We start from the raw sequence: 21,694 nt of genomic DNA on the forward strand, positions 1-21,694 counted from the left end.
ACATGACTTTGGGTCCATTAGATCCAACACATTGCTGGTATAGTCACACAGTATGAACGGGAACACTAGACACTGCATGAGATCATTGAATGAACAATTGGGGTAGGGTTAGCATTATTTCTACACCCTTCTCCTAAACATGCCCCCCTAGTGCGCCCCTCCACAAGCACCCTAGGTACACACCTGTATGATTTGGGGTCCATTAGATCCAACACATTACTTGTGTAGTCACACAGTATGAACGGGAACACTAGACACTGCATCAGATCATTGAATGAACAATTGGGGTAGGGTTAGCATTATTTCTACACCCTTCTCCTAAACATGCCCCCTAGTGCACCCCTCCACAAGCACCCTAGGTACACACCTGTATGATTTGGGGTCCATTAGATCCAACACATTACTTGTGTAGTCACACAGTATGAACGGGAACACTGGATACTGCATGAGATCATTGAATGATCGGCCGGATAGTTTGTTGAGCTGGGTCAGGTACTCGTAGTTGGTCGATTGGCCCATACGCCACGCCTGGGTGATGGCCGAGATGTCATCAACCTCCACCAGATTGGGAAGGTCGCAGGATTTGATCTGCTGGTACAGTGTGTCTCGCTCCTATATAAAAACAAGGGTAAAAGACAATCTTTTGGGTAACTCACACTCTTAACAATCTGACGGCTTTGCTTACAGCCGACACTTACAATCACCATTCTCTACTTACTGTGCAAGCGCCAAATTTCTGCGCTAGCCTTGTAAGCGTATAGAATGCCTAGTAACGCGGAGTACGCATGAGCAGAAGCCAACATTCGCCGCTAACCCATGAAATACGCTTGCCAAAAGCACATAATTCCCTGTTTCTGTAAGCACCGTTTCTTTGCTTGCGGTAAGCAGATCCATGAAATTGGGCTTTGATTATAAAGCTAAAACTATTAACAATTCTCCAGAGCAATATCTTCATTTCAAATACGATGAAAGTGACTTATAAAATAAAAGTATTTGTAGACCCGCTATAATCAACACTGGTTATTTCATTTGCCAAAATTAGAGTCTTAAATTGTACCTTTGTGTTCTCAAACGCCAGGAGCAATGTCTGGCCATTAGTCAGGAAGATCTCCAGTGCGTTGTCTCTGAGTTGATACCATCGAAGATGAAGTTCTTTGATGTCTTCATAGAGCCACGAGATGGTCAACATATCATGGTCAAAAGGGTTCACCTGCAATAGATTGGGATCAAAACACCTTTAAGTATAGATGGAAGTGTCGTGGCCGAGCGGTTAAGAGCACCGAATTCAGACTCTGGTGTTTCTGATCAGCAGAGTGTGGGTTTGAATCCCCAGCCATGACACTTGTGTCCTTAAGCAAGACACCGTAACCATTGCTTAGTCCTTCAGATGGGACGCAAAGCCGTTGGTCCCGTGTGTTGTGCAACGCATGTAAAAGAATCCAGTGCACTTATCAAAAAGAGAAGGGGTTCGCCCCGGTGTTCCTGGCTGTGGCAGCTGTATGCGCCATAGCACCTTGTAAACTGTTATAAGGTGCTACATAATTGGGTCTCAGAATTCATCACTGCAATAACTTATCTTTTTGAAACTTGTATATACCCAGCACCTTGAGTACCTTGTTTGGTAGATACCTGCGCTATATAAGACTTTGAAATTATTATATTACTATAGACCCCTTGGCATGCACGTCATAAGCGGCAAGTCAACAGGTAAGCGCATACATGTAAATGCCATTTACCCTTAAATTCACACTACATTCAGGTCAGCCAGGAGCATGTTAAAGTGGGCACATTTAGTCGACCCCTGATTGACCATTGATCAGCAACAGACATGTTTCAGTGAAGTACTTACTTGAATGACTTGCTTGAAAGTCTAGTCAACCATCGGCTGTTTTCAACATTCTATTGCCTTCCACGTTTTCGCTTTAGTGTCACTGGTTCCTCTCTGCGCTTTACACATGTTAGAATGCAACCAGCTATTGGGACCAGTGAATAAACCATGGGCTTGTACTAAATGGTCAACCACAGTAGTCAACCAATGGTCGATCGACCTGGGTTTGAGTCAAAATAGCCTTTAGTTAACCATGGTGCACACTCCAACTTGCTCCAGGTTGGCTCAGTGGTTTCTCACCATGCCTTTCAGCTCTGTGGACTTCGGTTCAAGCCCGGACCAAAGCCTTGCATATGGATTGGGTTGTTCAGTCCCTACCTAAATGCATGGGTTATCCTATAAGGGTCTTCCTCACTTGTCTAAAACTGATTTTTTTTCTTCATTGTCTTCTCTACAACAAATTGGCGGATGTTTCTATTAGGATGCTTTTGCCAACTGTATAATTCAGATTCAGAACAAACAGTAACAATAACTCCCAAAATGGTGCATTATTGTGATGATGGCAGCAGGTGAATATTGGGTCAATAATCTTAACTTGAGGACGAGTTCACGAAGGCATCGTCTACAGCACTACATTCACTAATGGGCATGTTTTTAAAGCCTCCTTTACGCAGGTATACTCAAGGCTGAAACTGAAAAAACTTCCTTCCTTTTCTTTTCTCCATGGGAGTCTTGGCTAGTATAGTGATTACGCTCGCCTTTTCTCAGAACCTTTGGCTACACAACCAGAATGAACAAGTATACAAATAAAATAAATGTGGCCATAAGTTGTTATGGAATCCTACCTGTATTGATTGGTTGTCTGGGAGCTCTTCACTCACAAAGTACATGCTGTTGACTCCTGTACAAACACACAATCACAAATGTTAATAAAGTTGGATTTGAAACATGAATGATGGAAATTACTTACTGCAATAACTCACTTGAAAAAAATGATATCCTTGATCCCAAATGCAAAATTTTACTTTAAAATGTGCGGTACCCGCTGCTAATGATTTAAACTGCCTCTAGCCACCAGGCTAGCTGGGTGGTCTGGCATTAAGACATCTTCTCTAGCAATGCAAAGGTTGTGGGTTCGAATCCCACCCGAGCTATATGTGGATTTTTTACAGAACTTGGGAAAGTACGGAGTATATCAGTGTAAGGGTAAAAAACAAAAGTAGATTCTCCAACCCGATGAAAAAGTTTAACATCTATACAAACTTGAACCACAACAAAAATTGGCTAGCTTCCTCTTAAAGGCAGTGGACACTATTGGTAATTACTCAAAATATTTATTAGCACAAAACCTTACTTGGTAACGAGTAATGGGGAGAGGTTGGTGATAATAAACATTGTGAAAAACCGCTCCCTCTGAAGTGCCATAGTTTTCGAGAAAGAAGTAATTTTCCACGAATTTGATTTCGAGACCTCAGGTTTAGAACTTGAGGTCTCGAAATCAGGCATCTAAACGCACACAACTTCGTGTGACAAGGGTGTTTTTTTTCTTTCATTATTATCTCGCAACTTCGATGACCGATTGAGCTCAAATTTTCACAGGTTAGTTATTTTATGCATATGTTGAGATACACTAACTGTGAAAGCTAGTCGTTGACAATTACCAATAGTGTCCACTGCCTTTAAGGCCAGTTTATAGTCGGTCACGCGATGGTCGGGCGATGGAAGTCTTGACGCGCGATCATAAAAAGACACAGTTTTGAGGCCCTCAGCGATGACTATAAACTGTGTCGCACATCAAGATTTCCATTACCGCGACCATAAACCGGCCTTTAGGTTTATTCCCTTACCTTGAAGCAAGTCTCCCTTAGTCTCCAAGGCAGGTGACACCATCTTACAGAAGAAGGCACAGCTAAAACAAATAAGATAGATACAACATTTACAATAGACCCAGGGCTCGACCTTTAAAGTCATAAAACCTTAATTGGTAACGGAGGGCTGTTGATAGTATAAAACATTGTGAGAGACGGCTCCCTCTGAAGTAACATAGTTTTCGAGAAAGAAGTAAATTTCCACGAATTTGGTTTTGAGATCTCAGATATAGAATTTGAGGTCTCGAAATCAAGCGTCTGAAAGCACACACCTTTGTGTGACAAGGGTGTTGTTTCTTTCATTATTATCTCGCAACTTCGACGACCGATTGAGCTCAAATTTTCACAGGTTTGTTACTTTATGCATATGTTGAGATACAGCAAGTGAGAAGACTGGTCTTACACAATTACCAATAGTGTCCAGTGTCTTTAAGCTAGCCCAGCATACATTGTTGGGTAGAAACTTTTGATGAGGGCCAGAAGATTGTACAGGTCTGACATGCATTTGAACACTTTTGGGAACTTGTCCTTTCATGGGCATGGCTAAACTTGTATCACAGCTATTTTTGCTTTAAAGCCAGGTATTTTTCCAATCAATTAGCCATATTTATAATCAGACTATTTTGATACTGTTTTGGCTTAGCAAATAGATTTCATCTGAGTTTCTAAAACAAACAAAAAACTTATTGATTTGGGGTTGGAACAAAGAACAATTTACTAGAGCTGGAATTGTACCAACAAACTCTGGATTAACATGCCGGCGCTCTATCAACTGAGCTATCCAACCCTATGTTGGCAGAGTTTCTTTTTATTTTCAATATGTTTGCTTGGGGCTGCCAGTCAGAAGCCATACAACTATTTACAGCACCCTCTACATGGAACACCGAAAAGCCCAAGACGGGCAAGAATGAAGAGTGAAAATTCGTGGAGCCAACGTCGTGCGTGATATGGTGCAAGATTGATTGATTGAGCCATGGATCACACCCAAGTTTACGATACAACCTGGGAGGCGGCATCCAGGGGATCATCTTCAGGGGATGCAACTTTTTTTATTTCAGATATCAAAAAATAATAGGTTTATTATTGGATAAAAAAAACTATTTATCTAACTCACCTTATTTTTTCATTCTTCTGCAATCTCCTTTTGAACTCGGAGGAATCCGACGACTGCAATGAGTCTTCAAAAAGGTACTTCAAGGGCAGCGTGGGCTCCGATTCGTGGGCTTCACGGAGTTGGGGAATGAAGAACTTAGCTGGAATGTGAAGATGGGATCTCTGAAGGCGTCGACGGACACGCCCTGGTCCCTCGGTGGGGTCTAGGCTCCAGGAGGATGGGTAGGACTTGGCATCGTACCAAATGGCCCTGTCACAAATATTATGGTTGAATAATAATAATAATAATAATAATAATAATAATATGCTATTTTTATTCTTAATTAAGGGGGTAAAAGAGTTAGCGTCAAGGTCTTAAAGGGCTTTGTAAAGGACTAAGCCGAAGGCAAGGGCCTTATCGCACATCCAGTCAAATAGGACATATGTATGTATACTGCTTTTAACACATGAGAGGCATCTGAAAGCACTCAGACTTTATATATATTCTTTTCCAGGTATGCAGAGCTTATTAGATCCAATAACATGTATATTTATACATGTTGTACATTGTTACATTTTAGAAGATGTTGTGGTGCAAAATTAATGCAGGCAAACGTGGCATCTGTGTATACAGTGTACTTGTTTTGTTTGTTTTACGTGCATGACACAATGTACAGGAGATACTGCTTTAAGTCCCATCTGGTGGACGACACAATAAGCCATTTTGAGGTATGGTGGACACTATACTCTAGCACTGTTAGGTTTGGGTAACACTTGTCTGTATACACCCAAACCCCCTACAGTGCACTTTTATAGTGTCAAAAAAGGCTCAAAAAGGCTAACAGAGTTTAAGTGTCTTGCTTAAAGGCAGTGGACACTATTGGTAATTACTCAAAATAATTATTAGCATAAAACCTTTCTTGGTATACAAATAATGGGGAGAGGTTGATAGTATAAAACATTGTGAGAAACGGCTCTCTCTGAAGAAACGTAGTTTTTGAGAAAGAAATAATTTTCCACAAATTTGATTTCGAGACCTCACAATTATAATGTGAGGTCTCGAAATCAAGCATCTGAAAGCACACAACTTCGTGTGACAAGGGTGTGTTTTGTTTCATTATTATCTTGCAAATTTGACGACCAATTGAGTTCAAATTTTCACAGGTTTGTTATTTTATGCATATGTTTAGATACAGCAAGTGAGAAGAATGGTCTTTGACAATTACCAATAGTGTCTAGTATCTGTAAGGAAACAAGTGTCAAGACTGGGACTTGAACCCACACTCTACTGATCACATACAGCAGAGCTCGAGTGCGGTGTACTTGTCTGCTCAGCAACGACATGCCACCTAGTGCTGGGAAGACGTAAGACCAGTTGTCTACACCTTTATTAAAATGGTTATGAATAGAACTATTTTTACCATTCAAAATTGCAAAAAGCTGGGTACAATTTTCATTGGCAACACATGTACAAAAAAAAAGTACCTTTCATGTGTCAAGCTTTGTATGAGATCCTGCCATGATGATTGGACATCTAAGGAGCTGGCTATCGTACTCTTCAGAAACTCCAAGAATCGTAATCTCTGGCCGTTCTGATAGGCAGCAACCAACTGTAACAAATACAAACAAGACTGACTAATCCGACAACCAAATATTCATTTCAAAATCTGTATCAATTGTATTGTCTTGTATCAAATGTTGTTCCAAAGACCGAACAAACCCCATACCCTGGGGAAGGGTTACAACAATAACAAAATTTAAACTTATATAAAACAACAAAGAAGGAGATGTAAGCAAGAACAAAATGTTAAATTATGTTTGGGTCCCCTTAACATAAAAGCAGAGAATACGCACTTCGCAACACAATTCATAATGGCTTTATCCTGAGAGCTCATAAGTAAAATACAATTTGTCATTCTCAGATAAGATACTAAAACCTGTGTAACTTTGACCAATGGTATCATACAATTTCTTTCTTAATACAGTTAAACATTGGGCCAAAAAAAATGAAATGAATTTCTGTTTTAACATCCTCCAAGCAGTGCATACATATACAGTCCTTAATATCTACACCAGTATATCTCCCAACCTCAACTTGTAATTTATGTGCTGAGCATCTAAAACTTATTAATAATAATAGTGGCTTCTCATGTAAAGCTCATCTGTCACTCAGTTATGCTCAAGATGATTCAACATTCAGCATTTCCCTGCAAGGTTACTCTACATTTTTTAAGTACATACATGTACGGGACCAATTCCTTCATATAGCACCATGTATCGTTTACGAGGTGCTGTGGGGCAATATGCTGCTGCTCAAACCAGGGATACCGGGGCAAACTCCTTCTCTTTTCGATAAGTTCTTTTACGTGCATTAAACAAACATGGGACCAACGGCTTTGTGTACCATCCGAAGGACGCAGCAATAATGGTTTAATGTCTTGCTTAAGGACACAGCTGTCACGACTGAGATTCAAACCCACACTCTGTTGGCCAGAGTCACCAGAGCATAAGTCTGGTGTGCTTACCCGCTCAGCCACGACATGCATGTTTGTTGCAAGTTATGTGTGCGTTCGAGTAGCTTCTGCGTCGACCCTGCGGTGCTTATTTGGGTAAGCCCCTGACTAGAGCTAATCGAACGATCACTCACCCTTTCATGGTGACATCATGCATCTTGGGCCAGCCCCAAGTGACCCACTCCACAAGCAGGGCATTTGGGGCTGACCCAGATGAGCCCCTGGAATGACGTCAAAGCTACTTGAAAGTACTGGGGGGCAGACCCTGGGAAGCCCATCTATCGCACCCTTTAATTCTTGTAATACATATTGGTTAGGGTGGGAGCTTTCCCCAAAGGTACCATTTCTATTTATAATAATAATTATCATGAATAATATTTTTATAATTTTGGAATTTGGCGGGGTGAGCTTACCTGTGTGACCTCCATGGCTGAATTAGCGACCTCCCCAGACAATGTGCCAAGCTTAGCCCAAGCACTGGCACCACCATCCAACCGCTGTTTCATGTTGGTTTCCTGTACAGACTGCTCATCAGATACCAACTTCTCAAGTTCCTGTGCACAGCAAACAGTTAATAATATGAGTACTATATAGACCTCTGCACACCCACAGTGTTCTGTATTTCCCCACATCAGAACAAACAGGCTAAAAATGCAACATGTGGCCCCCAATTGATGTATCACAGGTGCAATGAAATCATTAGCCTGAACATCTGACATCAAACTTTGACATCAGAGATCTGCCATTGAGCCTACAGAAGACATCTTCATTGAAAATGCACTTTTAACGAAGGGGTGGCTAGCGCCCAGGGTATGCTCATATGGTGGGTTGGATCAGGGGTCAGTGTGACAGGCCGGCTGTTATTTCCTGGGGTTTCCCCCCCCCCCCCCGAGGAATAGAGCAGTGTGAAAAGGGATAAAGAAACTCACCTTTGCAACCCTGTCTCTTGATGTATTGTCCATATCTTCAGGGTAGAGTGGATGGAAACCATATTGCTCTAGAATGTCCATCAGCTTCTGGCAAAGTTTCTTGTCTGCTTTGGTGATCTCTGAGGCGTGGTGATGCAGCAGGTCAAAGAGGTATAACTCAAACTTACCAAGGTGGTGCTGTGACTGAATACCAATGGACAAATAGTTTTTGTTTATTTGTTTTTGTCTTTGCAAGTTCGCCCAAAACAAGGCTAAAAGCCACTCTAGGTAAAGGGCTACAAGGAAGAAAACATACAGAAATGCTGAAACTCAGTGGAGCTGAAGGTAGGAATTGATATTCCTCTTTAAAGATGGCAGATCATAGGATGAAGGGAAACATGCACCAGGCAAGGAGTTCCAAAGAGATGCAGTACGAGGGAAAAGCTACTGGAGTAGCTCTTTGCTCTACATCTCCGCACAGCCACAGAATAAGGATGAGAACAAGCAGAAAGCCTGGTCTCACGCTCAAACACCCTGACAGGAGCAACAAGGTTGGATAGACTGGTGGAACATTTACTATGAAAATATCTGAAAAACAGACAGGGGCTGGCTACAGACCTCCAGTGAGAAAGGGGTTGTAGTGTAGATCCTAGTTCTTTGATTTAGTAATAACAAATAGTAAGCCTGGGCGACTAGTGCGACTAGTGTCAAAGTCGCGACAATTGATTGCGCTGGGGCAAACAATATGCCCCAATGCATCTTGGGAATCAAAAATTAGTCACGACTAGTGTCTACAAATTAGAGAGAAGGTATCGGTAGATAAATATGCTCTCTTTTGCTCACAGCTAAAAAGGAAAAGAAGGTGAGGCTAAAGGTTGCGACCCCACACTTAACCTTTTTGTTATAAATATGTAAATCACAAAGATGAATTGGACATTTCAACACTTGGGCTCACTACATTTCTTAACTTAGATAATCCAAAACAAATACAGCAGGGAACTCACTTTGGAGCCTACCTGCAAATTGGAGTTGAGTACAGCCTGAAGTATCCGATTGGAGCTGGGCATACGTGCTATCCTGAGCAGGTAGACTCTGATCGTTGTGGCTTGCTTGGGGGACATCATGTGGACTAGGAGACGGTGAAGCTGGAGGCGGAGTGTCTCTCGGGATGACCAGACGATGGTCTCCCACTGCTTACGCTGACCGAGCTTCCTCTCCTGGGAAAAGGATTAATGACAATACTGATATATGAAATCAAGGTTTCCTCAAAACTTAAAGTAGCAGGATAATTAGCCAGTAAGGAACCATAGGTTCTACACTACACTACACTACACTACACAGGTAATGTGTTTATGCAAACAGTTTTTAGGCCCCAAAATTTATTCTGAGAAGCGTTACTTTCAGTAATCTTTCTCAGGTTGTGTATTCCCTTTTTTCTTTCCGCTCTGGAGTTTCGGCAAATATCTCAACGACATGTAACAAAATGTGTCCTTTCTGAGAAACATTTTTTAAAATTTAAAGGCAGTGGACACTATTGGTAATTACTCAAAATAATTATTAGCATAAAACCTTACTTGGTAACGAGTAATGGGGAGAGGTTGGTAGTATACAACATTGTGAGAAACAGCTCCCTCTGAAGTAACGTAGTTTTCGAGAAAGAAATAATTTTCCACGAATTTGATATTGAGACCTCAGATTTAGAATTTGAGGTCTCGAAATCAAGCATCTGAAAGCACACAACTCCGTTTCACAAGTGCGTTTTTTCATTCATTATCATCTCGCAAATTCGACGACCAAATGAGCTCAAATATTGACAGATTTGTTATTCTATGCATATGTTGAGATACACCAAGTGAGAAGACTGGTCTTTGACAATTACCAATAGTGTCCAGTGTCTTTAAATAGAATTTGCAACTTAGCACGGCGGAAGTAAAATTAGTTTTGCAATAGCACCATGTGTTAATCTATTTTGAGTAGTGTTGGTTCCTGAAGATCATTAGAGCATACTGATCAAAACTTTTTTTTTTCAGAACCACCACTATTCAAACGAGATTTCTACCGCAAACATCACCTAATTATGGATTCAATAAAAAAAGTTGTGGGGAAGTGTGTCCATTAAACATTGCAAGATTCTACACTGTGTGGACAGTGTTTGATCTTGGGTGTACACTTTGTTTGTAATGCTTGCTCGCTCACCATGGTAGCAAGAAACGCATCAGTCAGGAGGTGGAAGAGATATTTGCACAGCTGCTTGTAGGTGGATTCTGGTGGCTGGAGATAACTCTCGTCAGGAATCACTGATGTAGCTGGTTTAGACTGGCAGGTCAGGCTGGGATCTGCAAGTAGTTTTTGGTTATGGGGTTATTATTAATATGAGACATTTACATAGTGCATAATGCAGGAGCCTCTATGGGCAAGACGTAACATAAAACAAGGACATAAAAGATATAAAGCAATAGTCAGAAAAATAAAGATTCACACAAATGAGTCTTTAAATAAAAGTTCCTTGAAAATCTGAAGAGAGTCAGATTGGCAAATCTGAAGAGGTAAACTGTCTATCACAAAGGCGCAATAAAGTGGAAGGCTCTTTGAGTGGAAAAAGTAGTCTGTGTCAGTAGAGATTTGCCAGCAGAACAAATGAGGCCAAACAGAGCTTTGAAAGTGGTGAGATTGAACGTATACAAATTATGCAATTTGATCAAGAGGCCAGTTGAGCTCTTGCAAGATAGGTGTAAAACGTTGGAACGAGATGTATGTGAAACGAGGCAAGCGACAGTGTTCTGAACTTGTTGAATATTTCTTGCTATTTATTCTCTGGCTGCGGAGCAGATTTTGCAATTCAGGAGACTACTTTTTTTGCCCTGCTTATTAACTACTACCTAGGCAGGTCCAAATAAACTGCTGTTTGTTGAGAAAATAATCGGTTAGAAATAAACCCAACTGATAAAAGATGATCACGCCTACCTCTCTGAACCACTAGATTGACAGTCAGAAGGCAGATTCTCTGGAAGCGTTTAGCGAGTAGCTCCTCATCAGCCAGCTTCTTGATCGGTACTTTCTTCTTATTGGAATGTGACCTCTGCATTCTCAGTAAGGTGTCCAGCTCCGTGGAGTATCGACGATCTGTGCCAAAAAGAATTTAAATGGCAATTTTACGGGCAACCAGTTACAAGCAATCTATAATAAGAAAATTCGTTCACATTTCAGTGTTCTAATTATTTTCTTGGGGATAGTTATTTAAAGGTAGAAGATTGTCTCTTGTGCTGCCAAAGTGTATACAGTACACTTGGTGTCTCCAAGTTGCCTGTGTGACAAAGCATTTAGTCTTAACATCATGTGAAGCAATTGAATGTCAAGATCTGTACGATTTTTTTTCTTCCAACAAATATCGTTACCTGAAGAGTGCATATAGCTATTTTTTTATAATGATGCTAAGCTTACTTATAGTATACTTATCAGAAGCATGTTACCAGCCAAAATACAATGTTATAGTACATGATCATTGGTTCCCAGCTATATTTTTGCTCAGCGAATAAAAGTGTTTTCCTGACCAACAGTTTTAAAATGAAATGGGCTCCTGACAGTGAAATGTTGTCGCTGTGGATATTTTATTCACCAGGGCCAAATCTCATGGCTCTGCTTACCACAAGCGAATTGTTGACGGTTACGGAAGCAGGAAGTTTCACGCTTACGATAAGCATATTTCCTAGGTTAGCAGAGTTTTTGATGCGTACTCTACGTTACTTCGCATTTTTCGCTTGCACAGCTAGGGCAGAATTTCAGTGCTCGCACAGTAATTGGAGAATGGTGATCACAAGCGCAGAATTCGGTAGGAAGCAGAACCGTGAATTTGGGCCCAGGAGACAACTGGAGGTGCTGTTTTAGTTATTTATTTGCCAATCTCACCTTCTGCTAGAAAACCAAACTCTTTCATCTGATCTCCTGAGATGATAGACATGGAGTCCTCTAAGGTGGGGCTTAGTTCACTGGACAAGCTGCTGGTTGATGCAAACATCCTCCTTGAACTTGATACTGAACCTGTGTGTGATTAATACTATTATTAGTATTAGTACTAGTACTAGTACTAGTACTAGTACTTAGTACTAGTATTAGTATTAGTATTAGTATTAGTATTAGTATTAGTATTAGTATTAGTACTAGTACTAGTACTAGTACTAGTATTAGTATTAGTATTAGTATTAGTATTAGTATTAGTATTAGTATTAGTATTAGTATTAGTATTAGTATTAGTATTAGTATTAGTATTAGTATTAGTATTAGTATTAGTATTAGTATTAGTATTAGTATGTTTGGCTGGTGGGTTTTGTGGCCGGATGCTAGACCAGCCCAAAACTTGAAGCAAAAACATCATTCAATCGGAAGCAGAATACGTCATTTGGCTAAGCTTTTCGATGTTTTAATTCATTATTTGGTATGTCTCATCAATAATTTTATATCTAAAAAGCATTTCTATTTAACAATGTAGCATTTTTAACGTCCAAAAAGCTATTTGAATCGTGGAATTTTGTGTTTTTCTTTTTTTAGCTTCGAAAATGTAACTAATATATATTAGCCAAAATACCTTGTCATAACATTACATTTACACTGGTTTCCTACTTATTTTTTAACTTTGCATAAAATTGTTTAGTACTTTTGTCTTCATGAACAGCTCTTAGAGTTTGTGCCAAAATCATAAAACTCCAACCACCACTTATCAAAGTCTATTCCTACTTCCAAATACATGCAAAAAGTTCTACACGGTTAAGCAAGAAAAATTGCAAAAGGTAATATGATGAAATTTAGGAAGAAAAATAATCTGAGATATCGAAAGGATTTTGCTATTGAATTTGTTACAACAGATCTACATGTATACTTAAAAGTCACCTCTGGATCCAATGGAATAAAATGCGTTTCTCTGCCATTTGTGCTCCTCGTACTTCCGTTCTGCGAAACGCAATCAAGTTAAAGAAATAAGATGATGTCTTCAAATAAGACGTGCTCTGGCAAAACCCTAAACTTCTCAACACTTACCGCAAATGGGTTAACAGCAAATGCGTTAACAGCAAAGATTTAGAATTTGAGGTTTCGAAATCAAACATCTGAAAGCACACAACTTCGTGTGACAAGGGTGTTTTTTTCTTTCATTGTTATCTCCCAACTCAGGGGACCAATCAAGCTAAAATTTTCACAGGTTTGTTAGCTCATGTATATGTTGAGATACACCAAGTGAGAAGACAATTACCAATAGTTTACCAATAATTACCACTGTCTTTAGGTGCTTAATGTTTTCCCACTTTGCTTGACCAAAAGTTAGGGTTTTTGCCAGAGTCAGTCATAAATATTTGCAGTGCAAAATGATGCAGCCAAACTAACCGTTTAAAAGAAGAAAAAAAAATATATAAGAATGCAGAAAAAAAGCCTACAAATAAATGCTAAAAAATGTGCAAACTACATGTACTTGTGTAAAATGCTCATTGTTTCTTCCATTCACCTGTGAATAATACATTTTGTTTACATATGTTTATTTATTTTTGAGTGTTTGATTGTAACTTTATTTGCCCAATAAACTGGTTGAGATAGCTACCATTAACGCATCAGAAAGAAACACTTATGACAACAACTTAAAATCAGGGCTAGTAAAACTTCCTGGGGGCAAGTTAAACCCAGAGTTAACCATTAGCCCGGTTGGCTACTTAACAAAAAAGCTTAAGAGCAAGGCCTGAGTTGGTCAAGGACTACAAAGCCTACCGGAGTAGGTTGCGCTTCGTTGGAAGCTCAAGGATTTCTTTCCTTTAGTGGCAGCGGCGTCGATGGCCATGGAGGTAGCCTTGAAGTGATCTAGTAGCTCCTTAATGATGTAAGACTGGGTCTCGTACACTACATCCGTTACTGCAGACGCTGGACCTGCAGAAATAATACAATGGTTAGGATTCAGGGTGGCATGGTTGGCTTGTGCGTAAAGCACTCGCCTCTCACCAAGGTGACCCAATGGTTAGGATTCAGGGTGGCATGGTTGGCTTGTGCGTAAAGCGCTCGCCTCTCACCAAGGTGACCCAATGGTAAGGATTCAGGGTGGCATGGTTGGCTTGTGCGTAAAGCGCTCGCCTCTCACCAAGGTGACCCCGGTTCGATTCCAGGCCGGGGCCATATGTGAGCTGAGTTGTGAGTTGGTTCTCTGCTGTGCCACGAGAGTTTTCCAGCCCATCCGGTTTTCCTCCCACGGGAAACATATAAAACACTTTCTATCTTTGGCTGTGCTCTTTGGTCATAATGGGTTGATGTGGCTGGCAGCCAAAGGCGCCCTTGCATGCCTGCTTCTCCAACACATTGTAGCCGCGTCCTTCGCAATTCAGTTCTTACCTGCGAGTAAGTATGATTAGCCCCCCAAAATTATAATTATTGCTATTGCTCAGTGTCATGGTTTAATAAAGGGTTGGGGCGTGTCACAACCACTAAACCATGAACAAAATTGTAACATCCACTTCCAAATGTCATAAATATTGAAACAAAAGTTTTTTCTTGAACAAACTTTCAAAAATGAAAGTTATGTATTGGTTTCACTTTTTCACATTGCAACCAAAATCTGACCACATGAACTGAGCCTAACACTTTTTTTGCATTAATATCATGGCTCATTTTGTTCAGTTTGCAACAGCTATATTTGATTTTTTGTTCACACCATTTTAGCATCATCTATCTATACAGCACATAACTGAGCTTTGAATAGATGTAAAATTTGCATCCTGATGCAAGGGTAACGCCACAATGAATACAACTGAACATAGTCAGTTGTGTGTACAGCTAATTATGTGTGGTTACATGGTCATATGATAATAATGAAAGAAAAAACACCCTTGTTACACAAAGTTGTGCGCTTTCGGATGCTTGATTTCGAGACCACAAATTCTAAATCTGAGGTGTCTAAATTACTTCTTTCTCGAAAACTACTTCACTTCAGAGGGAGCTGTTTCTCACAATGTTTTGTACCGTCAACCTCTCCCCATTATGCGTTACCAAGTAAGGTTTTGTACTGATAATTATTTGGATTAATTACAGTAGCGTCCACTGCCTTTAACAGTTGGCCAACTCACTGGAAAATGTTACAAAGAGAAGGAGGATAATAATTTCTTTTTAACTCACCATATTTTGCTCTGTGTCTCTCCTCCATGTCTCCCAGTAAATGCAGCATGCTTTCAATAGAGTCAAACTGACTACTGGAACTGGACAAAAAGATCAAAACAATTGCGAGAGTATTGGTAAGTCTTGAGAAGTTACTTGCAAACCTGAACACCAGGTATAACAAAAATTAATAGGCTTATTGTTTCTTTTAAAACTAATTAACTTTTACGGTTTGTTATCATCTACCATTGATTTTGTACACAAAGGATGCTGGCAGAGTTTGGTCAATATGTCAATTGACAATAGTCTGCTTTATTGCCACACACATACACATACACATACATGTATACAGTGAAATTCACTTTGGTTTGCGAGGTTAAAAACCTTAAAATTACAATAAATACAACAATGTCCTGCCCCTCCAAGTGTCACGATTAGGACTCGAACCCACAACTTGCTGATCAGAAACACCAGTGGGACTCGAACCCACAATCTGCTGATCAGAAACACCAGTGGGACTCGAACCCACAATCTGCTGATCAGAAACACCAGTGGGACTCGAACCCACAATCTGCTGATCAGAAACACCAGTGGGACTCGAACCCACAATCTGCTGATCAGAAACACCAGTGGGACTCGAACCCACAATCTGCTGATCAGAAACACCAGTGGGACTCGAACCCACAATCTGCTGATCAGAAACACCAGTGGGACTCGAACCCACAATCTGCTGATCAGAAACACCAGTGGGACTCGAACCCACAATCTGCTGATCAGAAACACCAGTGGGACTCGAACCCACAATCTGCTGATCAGAAACACCAGTGGGACTCGAACCCACAATCTGCTGATCAGAAACACCAGTGGGACTCGAACCCACAATCTGCTGATCAGAAACACCAGTGGGACTCGAACCCACAATCTGCTGATCAGAAACACCAGTGAGACTCGAACCCACAATTTGCTGATCAGAAACACCAGTGGGACTCGAACCCACAATCTGCTGATCAGAAACACCAGTGGGACTCGAACCTACAATCTGCTGATCAGAAACACCAGTGGGACTCGAACCCACAATCTGATGATCAGAAACACCAGTGGGACTCGAACCCACAATCTGCTGATCAGAAACACCAGTGAGACTCGAACCAACAATCTGCTGATCAGAAACACCAGTGGGACTCGAACCCACAATCTGCTGATCAGAAACACCAGTGGGACTCGAACCCACAATCTGCTGATCAGAAACACCAGTGGGACTCGAACCCACAATCTGCTGATCAGAAACACCAGTGGGACTCAAACCCACAATCTGCTGATCAGAAACACCAGAGCTCGAGTCCTGTGTTCTATCTGCTCAGCCACAACGTGTTTGCTCAGTGCTTCCTGAGCCCTGCTGAAAAAAACCCTTCACAGTTAAACTACTCTGGTGAGATTCTAGCCCCGGACAACTGCATCCTAGAGCAGATTCTTAAATGTCAAACCCAGTGTTCGAAGGGATTCACCTAATCTCACACAATCGGTTAACATGGTTAATGAAGAAAAAAACAACTTTAATACCTGAAGACACGATTGGCAATGCACGCCATAAAATGCTGGACATCTTTGATGAGTATAAGCATAGCAGCCGAGATTCGAGTATCTTCCCCTGGCAGGTGCAAAGAAGACCCAGGAGAACTCTTCTCTTGTGCCTCCTGTCTCTTAGACACACTCAAGTCTGACTCCTCATCGTGAGTTTTGAGTCCCGCAGTTTGGTCTTCCGTCAATCCGTTGAGTTCGATGGAAGCTCTCAGGGGGTGCAGCGAGTCTAATTTTGGTGAGTTTGAATTTATCTCACCCAGCGTTCTGACATTTTCAAGATTTTTCTCATCCGAATCATCAGGCCTGCTGCTTCCTGAAGCGTCCTCACAAAGGGCTCCCTCTTCTTCAGCTTCCGAATGTAAACTCCCGCCAGATGGAATATCCCTGGTGACCACTTCAGTTTTCTCATCGGCAATCTCAGTTCTACCAATCTTCGAGTCATTATTCTGATCGTCTTTGAGTTCCTGGCTGGTGTCGGACGATGTGGATGAATGCCTACTCATGGTCCGAGCGTCGTCGTCGTCCTTGGGCAAGTTGCTGCAGATGGCTGAGAGGACGTTACACAGTGTCTCCACCAGGCCGTTGGCAAGCATCACGTCAGCAATCTGATCCACACCCTCAAATAACTGCCAAAATCAAAGATAAGATACATGGTTTGTGAGCACAACAACTTTTTCCTTTAATCTGGAAGCTAACCGATTATAAAGCGCAAACCAGTGCCAATCCTCCGGAGAAATATTTTCGTTAGAGATAAAGTCAAAACATTTAACGACCAACACAAAGAAATAAACAATAATAAAACAGATAAAATAAAAGGGGACAGAACATGGACTGTTGTTTCACGGATTGCACTAAAAGTTATCACCTTGTTTCAATACTAGAAGCTAGCCGGGTTAGTCTGATAGATAAAACGAGGAAGGTAGTGGTAGAGGAAGGTAGTAGTAGCACTTAGAGACGAACTAACTACATAAAAAAACTGCATGAGCCTTCATAGCAACAACTACAACATTCATCTATTTGCATCTGATGAGGTAGTTGTTGCCGCAAAAGCTCTTGTAGTTTTTGTATGTAATTAGTTAAATTTTTAATGCTACATGTACCATCACCTTCCTTTATTCACCTAAATTCATTAAATTTTATAAGGTTGGTTGTTTACAAGTGTTAAGCATTTTTCTTTTTAGTAGAGGGTTGGAACAAATGTACTCTTCCATAAACCCATGATGCATTATCCTTTTGACAGTGAACTTTAAAGCTACCTGATTGGCCATGCATATTCCATCATGGCATAGACTGAAATCATGCACTGAGTTCTCAAGTAGAGACATCAGAAGTACTGAAGACATGTGCTGGAATTTGTCAGATTCCTGCAGCAGCATTAACTCCAACCTAAGAGAAACAAAAACAAAACCAATGTTATTTATACTTATTTGTTCTTGTTGTCAAGACCAGGATTCGCATAAAAGTTAAACGAGTCGAGAGTTTATCCAAGAACTACAAGCCTGTGACGGTTACAAAGTTTTATGATTAGCGAAGTGATCATCCGGTTCCAGTTTTACGGTTTGGATAAATGCAAACAAATTTAGTAGAAAGTGCTGCGAACGCTTACCAGACATTGCGATCACAGTACTACATAACGCGTGATCCCGTACAACGCATCAATTTTAATTTACAGACTTGCAGTCTCAGTTATCTCGTTACTTTGTATGCGACAAAAAATGCAAGCAACATTGAAAGAGGGCGTTTTGCAACAATGCGATAGTACAACATGGGAGTAAGCACCTTCTATTGACCCATTTCACCTGACGTCATCATCAGAAAAATCTTGAATGCGCCATACTGGTGGGCAATTTCACTGTGCGTTTTCATATATCACTCTATGCATAGAGTATGCTGTGCGTTATGCAGTGAAGTGCGCATTTTGGGGCGACGCGGCGTTAATACACGTAACCCTAACTGCCCACCAACATGGTGAGCGTGGCATCAGACGCCTCATGTGACGCGCGTGCAAGGGGTCAAATGGTGGAATTATGGGATAGCAAAGAAAACAAGTTTCAAAAACCTTGACTGAAGAATTTACCCGGTCTGTGCATGCTTGGGAAAAAGCGGTTATTCCCCCAAAATTGCAATAATAATAATAATTTTTATTTATTTATTTTGTATTTTTAATATAGCGTCTTACATAAAAAACGCTGTACAGTATTTTTTACATATTATAAACATTAAGCTAAAAAGAGTAATAATCATCGTTGGTGCACTAGCTACAACTACAAAGAGCATTGTCATTGCTGGTCCGCACACACACATTTCTTTAGCTTTTTTTAATAAGACAGCAAAGCAAATAGTTACCCGAGAGTCATATCAACTGGCTTGCCCAGAGTGATGGTAAGACACGCCTCCATAAGGTCTCTGGTGGCTGGGTACTGATGAAGCTGATTGGCCAACAGGTGGAAACTCCTCCGCTTTAAGAACGCATCGACCTGGGACATTGTGGCTCGGTGGAAGAACACGTCCAAAAGCTGTTGGTAGAAAAAAGAATCAGTTTTATAAGGGTGCGTTCGATAAGCTTCCCTGGGTCGACCCCGCAGTGTTCACTCGGATGAGCCCCTGACAAGAGCTAATCGAACGATCACACTCGCGGCATGTACCTCAGGTCACCCCCAAGTGACCCACTCAACAAGCAGGGCACTGGGGGCTGACTTGGGTGAGCCCTAGCAAAGCTATTCGAACGTACTGGGGCAGACCGGGGTCAACCCAGGGAAGCTAAACGAACGCACCCATTAAAGGGGTAACATGCTATGAGTATTGGGATGTACTTCACAGTGAATCACACAGAGAGAAAACAACTGAAAATATCTATAAGATTTCTGACAGCAGTCATGTCAACTACAATCTTTTCCTTCAGTTTGAGATTTCTAAATTAGTTACACTGAGATTCAAAAATGAATTCCTCACAATACACCATGTAAGTACCATGTCAATATTGTTTGTTCACTTTGGTAATACTTTCTATTTTCTGTTTATAACTTTGCCATATTTCAAAAATGCATGAACCAGAAATTGAACATCATACATAACATAATACAGGAACATAATACAGGAATGGAACTTGGAAAATGCTGAGCTCAGCTGTCATCTTAGTCTTTCATGACATGCCTCAATGGAAAATTATTGAAAGAGAAAGCTGAAAATTGCCGTACAGCTAAATGGCATTGGAACAAATAGCCTCAAAGCAGATAACCTTTACACAAAGCATTTTCCAAGCCCTATCTCATATAATCACACACTTTTTAGGGCACTATTAGTGGCGAAATCTGTGGTAAGCGGTGCCATATAATTAGGTCCATATAGTAATCGTATTTATAATGCGCCTTTTTCCAAAGGATACAAAGCCCCAGGTATTTACTACAAGGTGAGTGGGACGAAGTTTGAATTATGAGACCTAATCCTTAGCACCATGTAACGGTTTACAAGGTGCTGTGATGCAATATGCTGCCAATCCAGCCAGGAACACCGGGGCATACCCCTTCTATTTTTGATAAGTGCACTGGGTTCTTTTACACGCGTTAAACAACACACTGGACCAACGGCCTTACATCCCATCCGAAGGATGAAGCAATGGTTACATGTAAGTGTCTTGCTTAAAGGACACAAGTGTCACGGCTGGGACTTGAACCCACACTCTGCTGATCAGATACACCAGAGCTTGAATTTGGTGATCTTAACCGCTCGGCCACGACACAACACTAAATATGACTTACTTGAATGACTCTCGTACGGATAAGCGGTGACTCATGGTGGGACAGCACAATTAAGGTATCAGGCTTTAGTACGATACCCAGGACTTTAGACAAGCTAGAGTCCGGGAGCACTACTAAAGCCTCTGCCAGCAGATTGAGAAGTCCAGAACAAAGACCGCTCATGTCTAACACCTTGGCTTCTTCAGTGTTTAAGGAAGCTGATGAGCTCTTTTCGGGGTTAGCTGACTTTGAAAGGTTGGATGAGCTATCAGTGTCTGAAGTATGGGTAGGGTCTGCAAGAAAAATACAAACATGTTTCAGTTTAAAATATCCCTAACCTTATTGTTCACATAGGAATTGAAACTTTGGATGGTGGAAGTATAATTCGGTGAGTTTTGCGGTAGCACCATGTGAAAACCTCCATTGAGTAGTGGTTCTGAAAAGAAACCAATCGCTAATAACTTGATGTTTCAATCAGTATGCTCTGATCGTCTTCAGGAGAATGATGGACTATGTTGCTCGATGCTGCTTAAGTTACTGCCTTGTTGGTAGTTGGGCTTGGCTCAGCAGTGCACGATGATGCTACCTTATTGTACACTTTAATGACACCTTTTAAGCATATTAGGTCCTATAAAACTGTAATGTACCCTTCACTTTGGAACTTGACAATTTACTTCCCTTTGCTTGACTGTTGTCACAAAACAGTGTCCAAGACACGTAAAATTACCTAATTTAATAATAATAATGAACACTTGGAAATAATAATAAAAATAATAATAATAATAGACCGTTTTTATATAGCGCTATTCACGCCCGAGGGGTGTCTCAAAGCGCTTCCGACATTATATATGCGCTATTCGGCTAAACCAATCACAAGAACCATCTCTGCCCTCACAGGTACCCATTTACCCCTGGGTGGCAATTATAGTTAAGTGTCTCGCTCAGGGACACAAGTGTCACGACCGGGACTTGAACCCACACTATGCTGAACAGAAGCATCAGAGCTTGAGTTCAGTGCTCTTATCCACTCGGTCACGACAAACCATAA

At 41.0% G+C, this 21,694-nt stretch overlaps 1 protein-coding gene across 2 annotated transcripts in view; it reads right to left on the reverse strand.

Moving 5' to 3' along the window:
• The window catches only part of LOC117288359 (lysosomal-trafficking regulator-like), a 69,230-nt gene that overhangs the window by 16,802 nt on the left and 30,734 nt on the right, over positions 1-21,694 (reverse strand). Inside the window, exons 21-39 of one of the 2 annotated variants that reach the window (XM_033769203.1) lie at positions 20,668-20,939; positions 19,256-19,425; positions 18,166-18,295; positions 16,889-17,535; positions 15,350-15,429; positions 13,958-14,113; positions 13,094-13,153; positions 12,116-12,247; positions 11,174-11,332; positions 10,406-10,545; positions 9,226-9,426; positions 8,231-8,413; positions 7,715-7,855; positions 6,274-6,398; positions 4,811-5,059; positions 3,676-3,737; positions 2,674-2,729; positions 1,058-1,210; positions 368-612 (exon numbers count right to left, since the gene is read on the reverse strand). In XM_033769203.1, the coding sequence (XP_033625094.1) occupies positions 368-612; positions 1,058-1,210; positions 2,674-2,729; positions 3,676-3,737; positions 4,811-5,059; positions 6,274-6,398; positions 7,715-7,855; positions 8,231-8,413; positions 9,226-9,426; positions 10,406-10,545; positions 11,174-11,332; positions 12,116-12,247; positions 13,094-13,153; positions 13,958-14,113; positions 15,350-15,429; positions 16,889-17,535; positions 18,166-18,295; positions 19,256-19,425; positions 20,668-20,939 (3,361 nt within the window). Of the gene's footprint in view, positions 1-367; positions 613-1,057; positions 1,211-2,673; positions 2,730-3,675; positions 3,738-4,810; positions 5,060-6,273; positions 6,399-7,714; positions 7,856-8,230; positions 8,414-9,213; positions 9,427-10,405; positions 10,546-11,173; positions 11,333-12,115; positions 12,248-13,093; positions 13,154-13,957; positions 14,114-15,349; positions 15,430-16,888; positions 17,536-18,165; positions 18,296-19,255; positions 19,426-20,667; positions 20,940-21,694 lie in introns of both variants that reach the window. The other variant, XM_033769194.1, reaches the window with a different exon arrangement.

The sequence above is a fragment of the Asterias rubens genome, chromosome 1 (genome assembly GCF_902459465.1).
Source record: "Asterias rubens chromosome 1, eAstRub1.3, whole genome shotgun sequence".
Lineage (NCBI taxonomy): Eukaryota > Metazoa > Echinodermata > Asteroidea > Forcipulatida > Asteriidae > Asterias > Asterias rubens.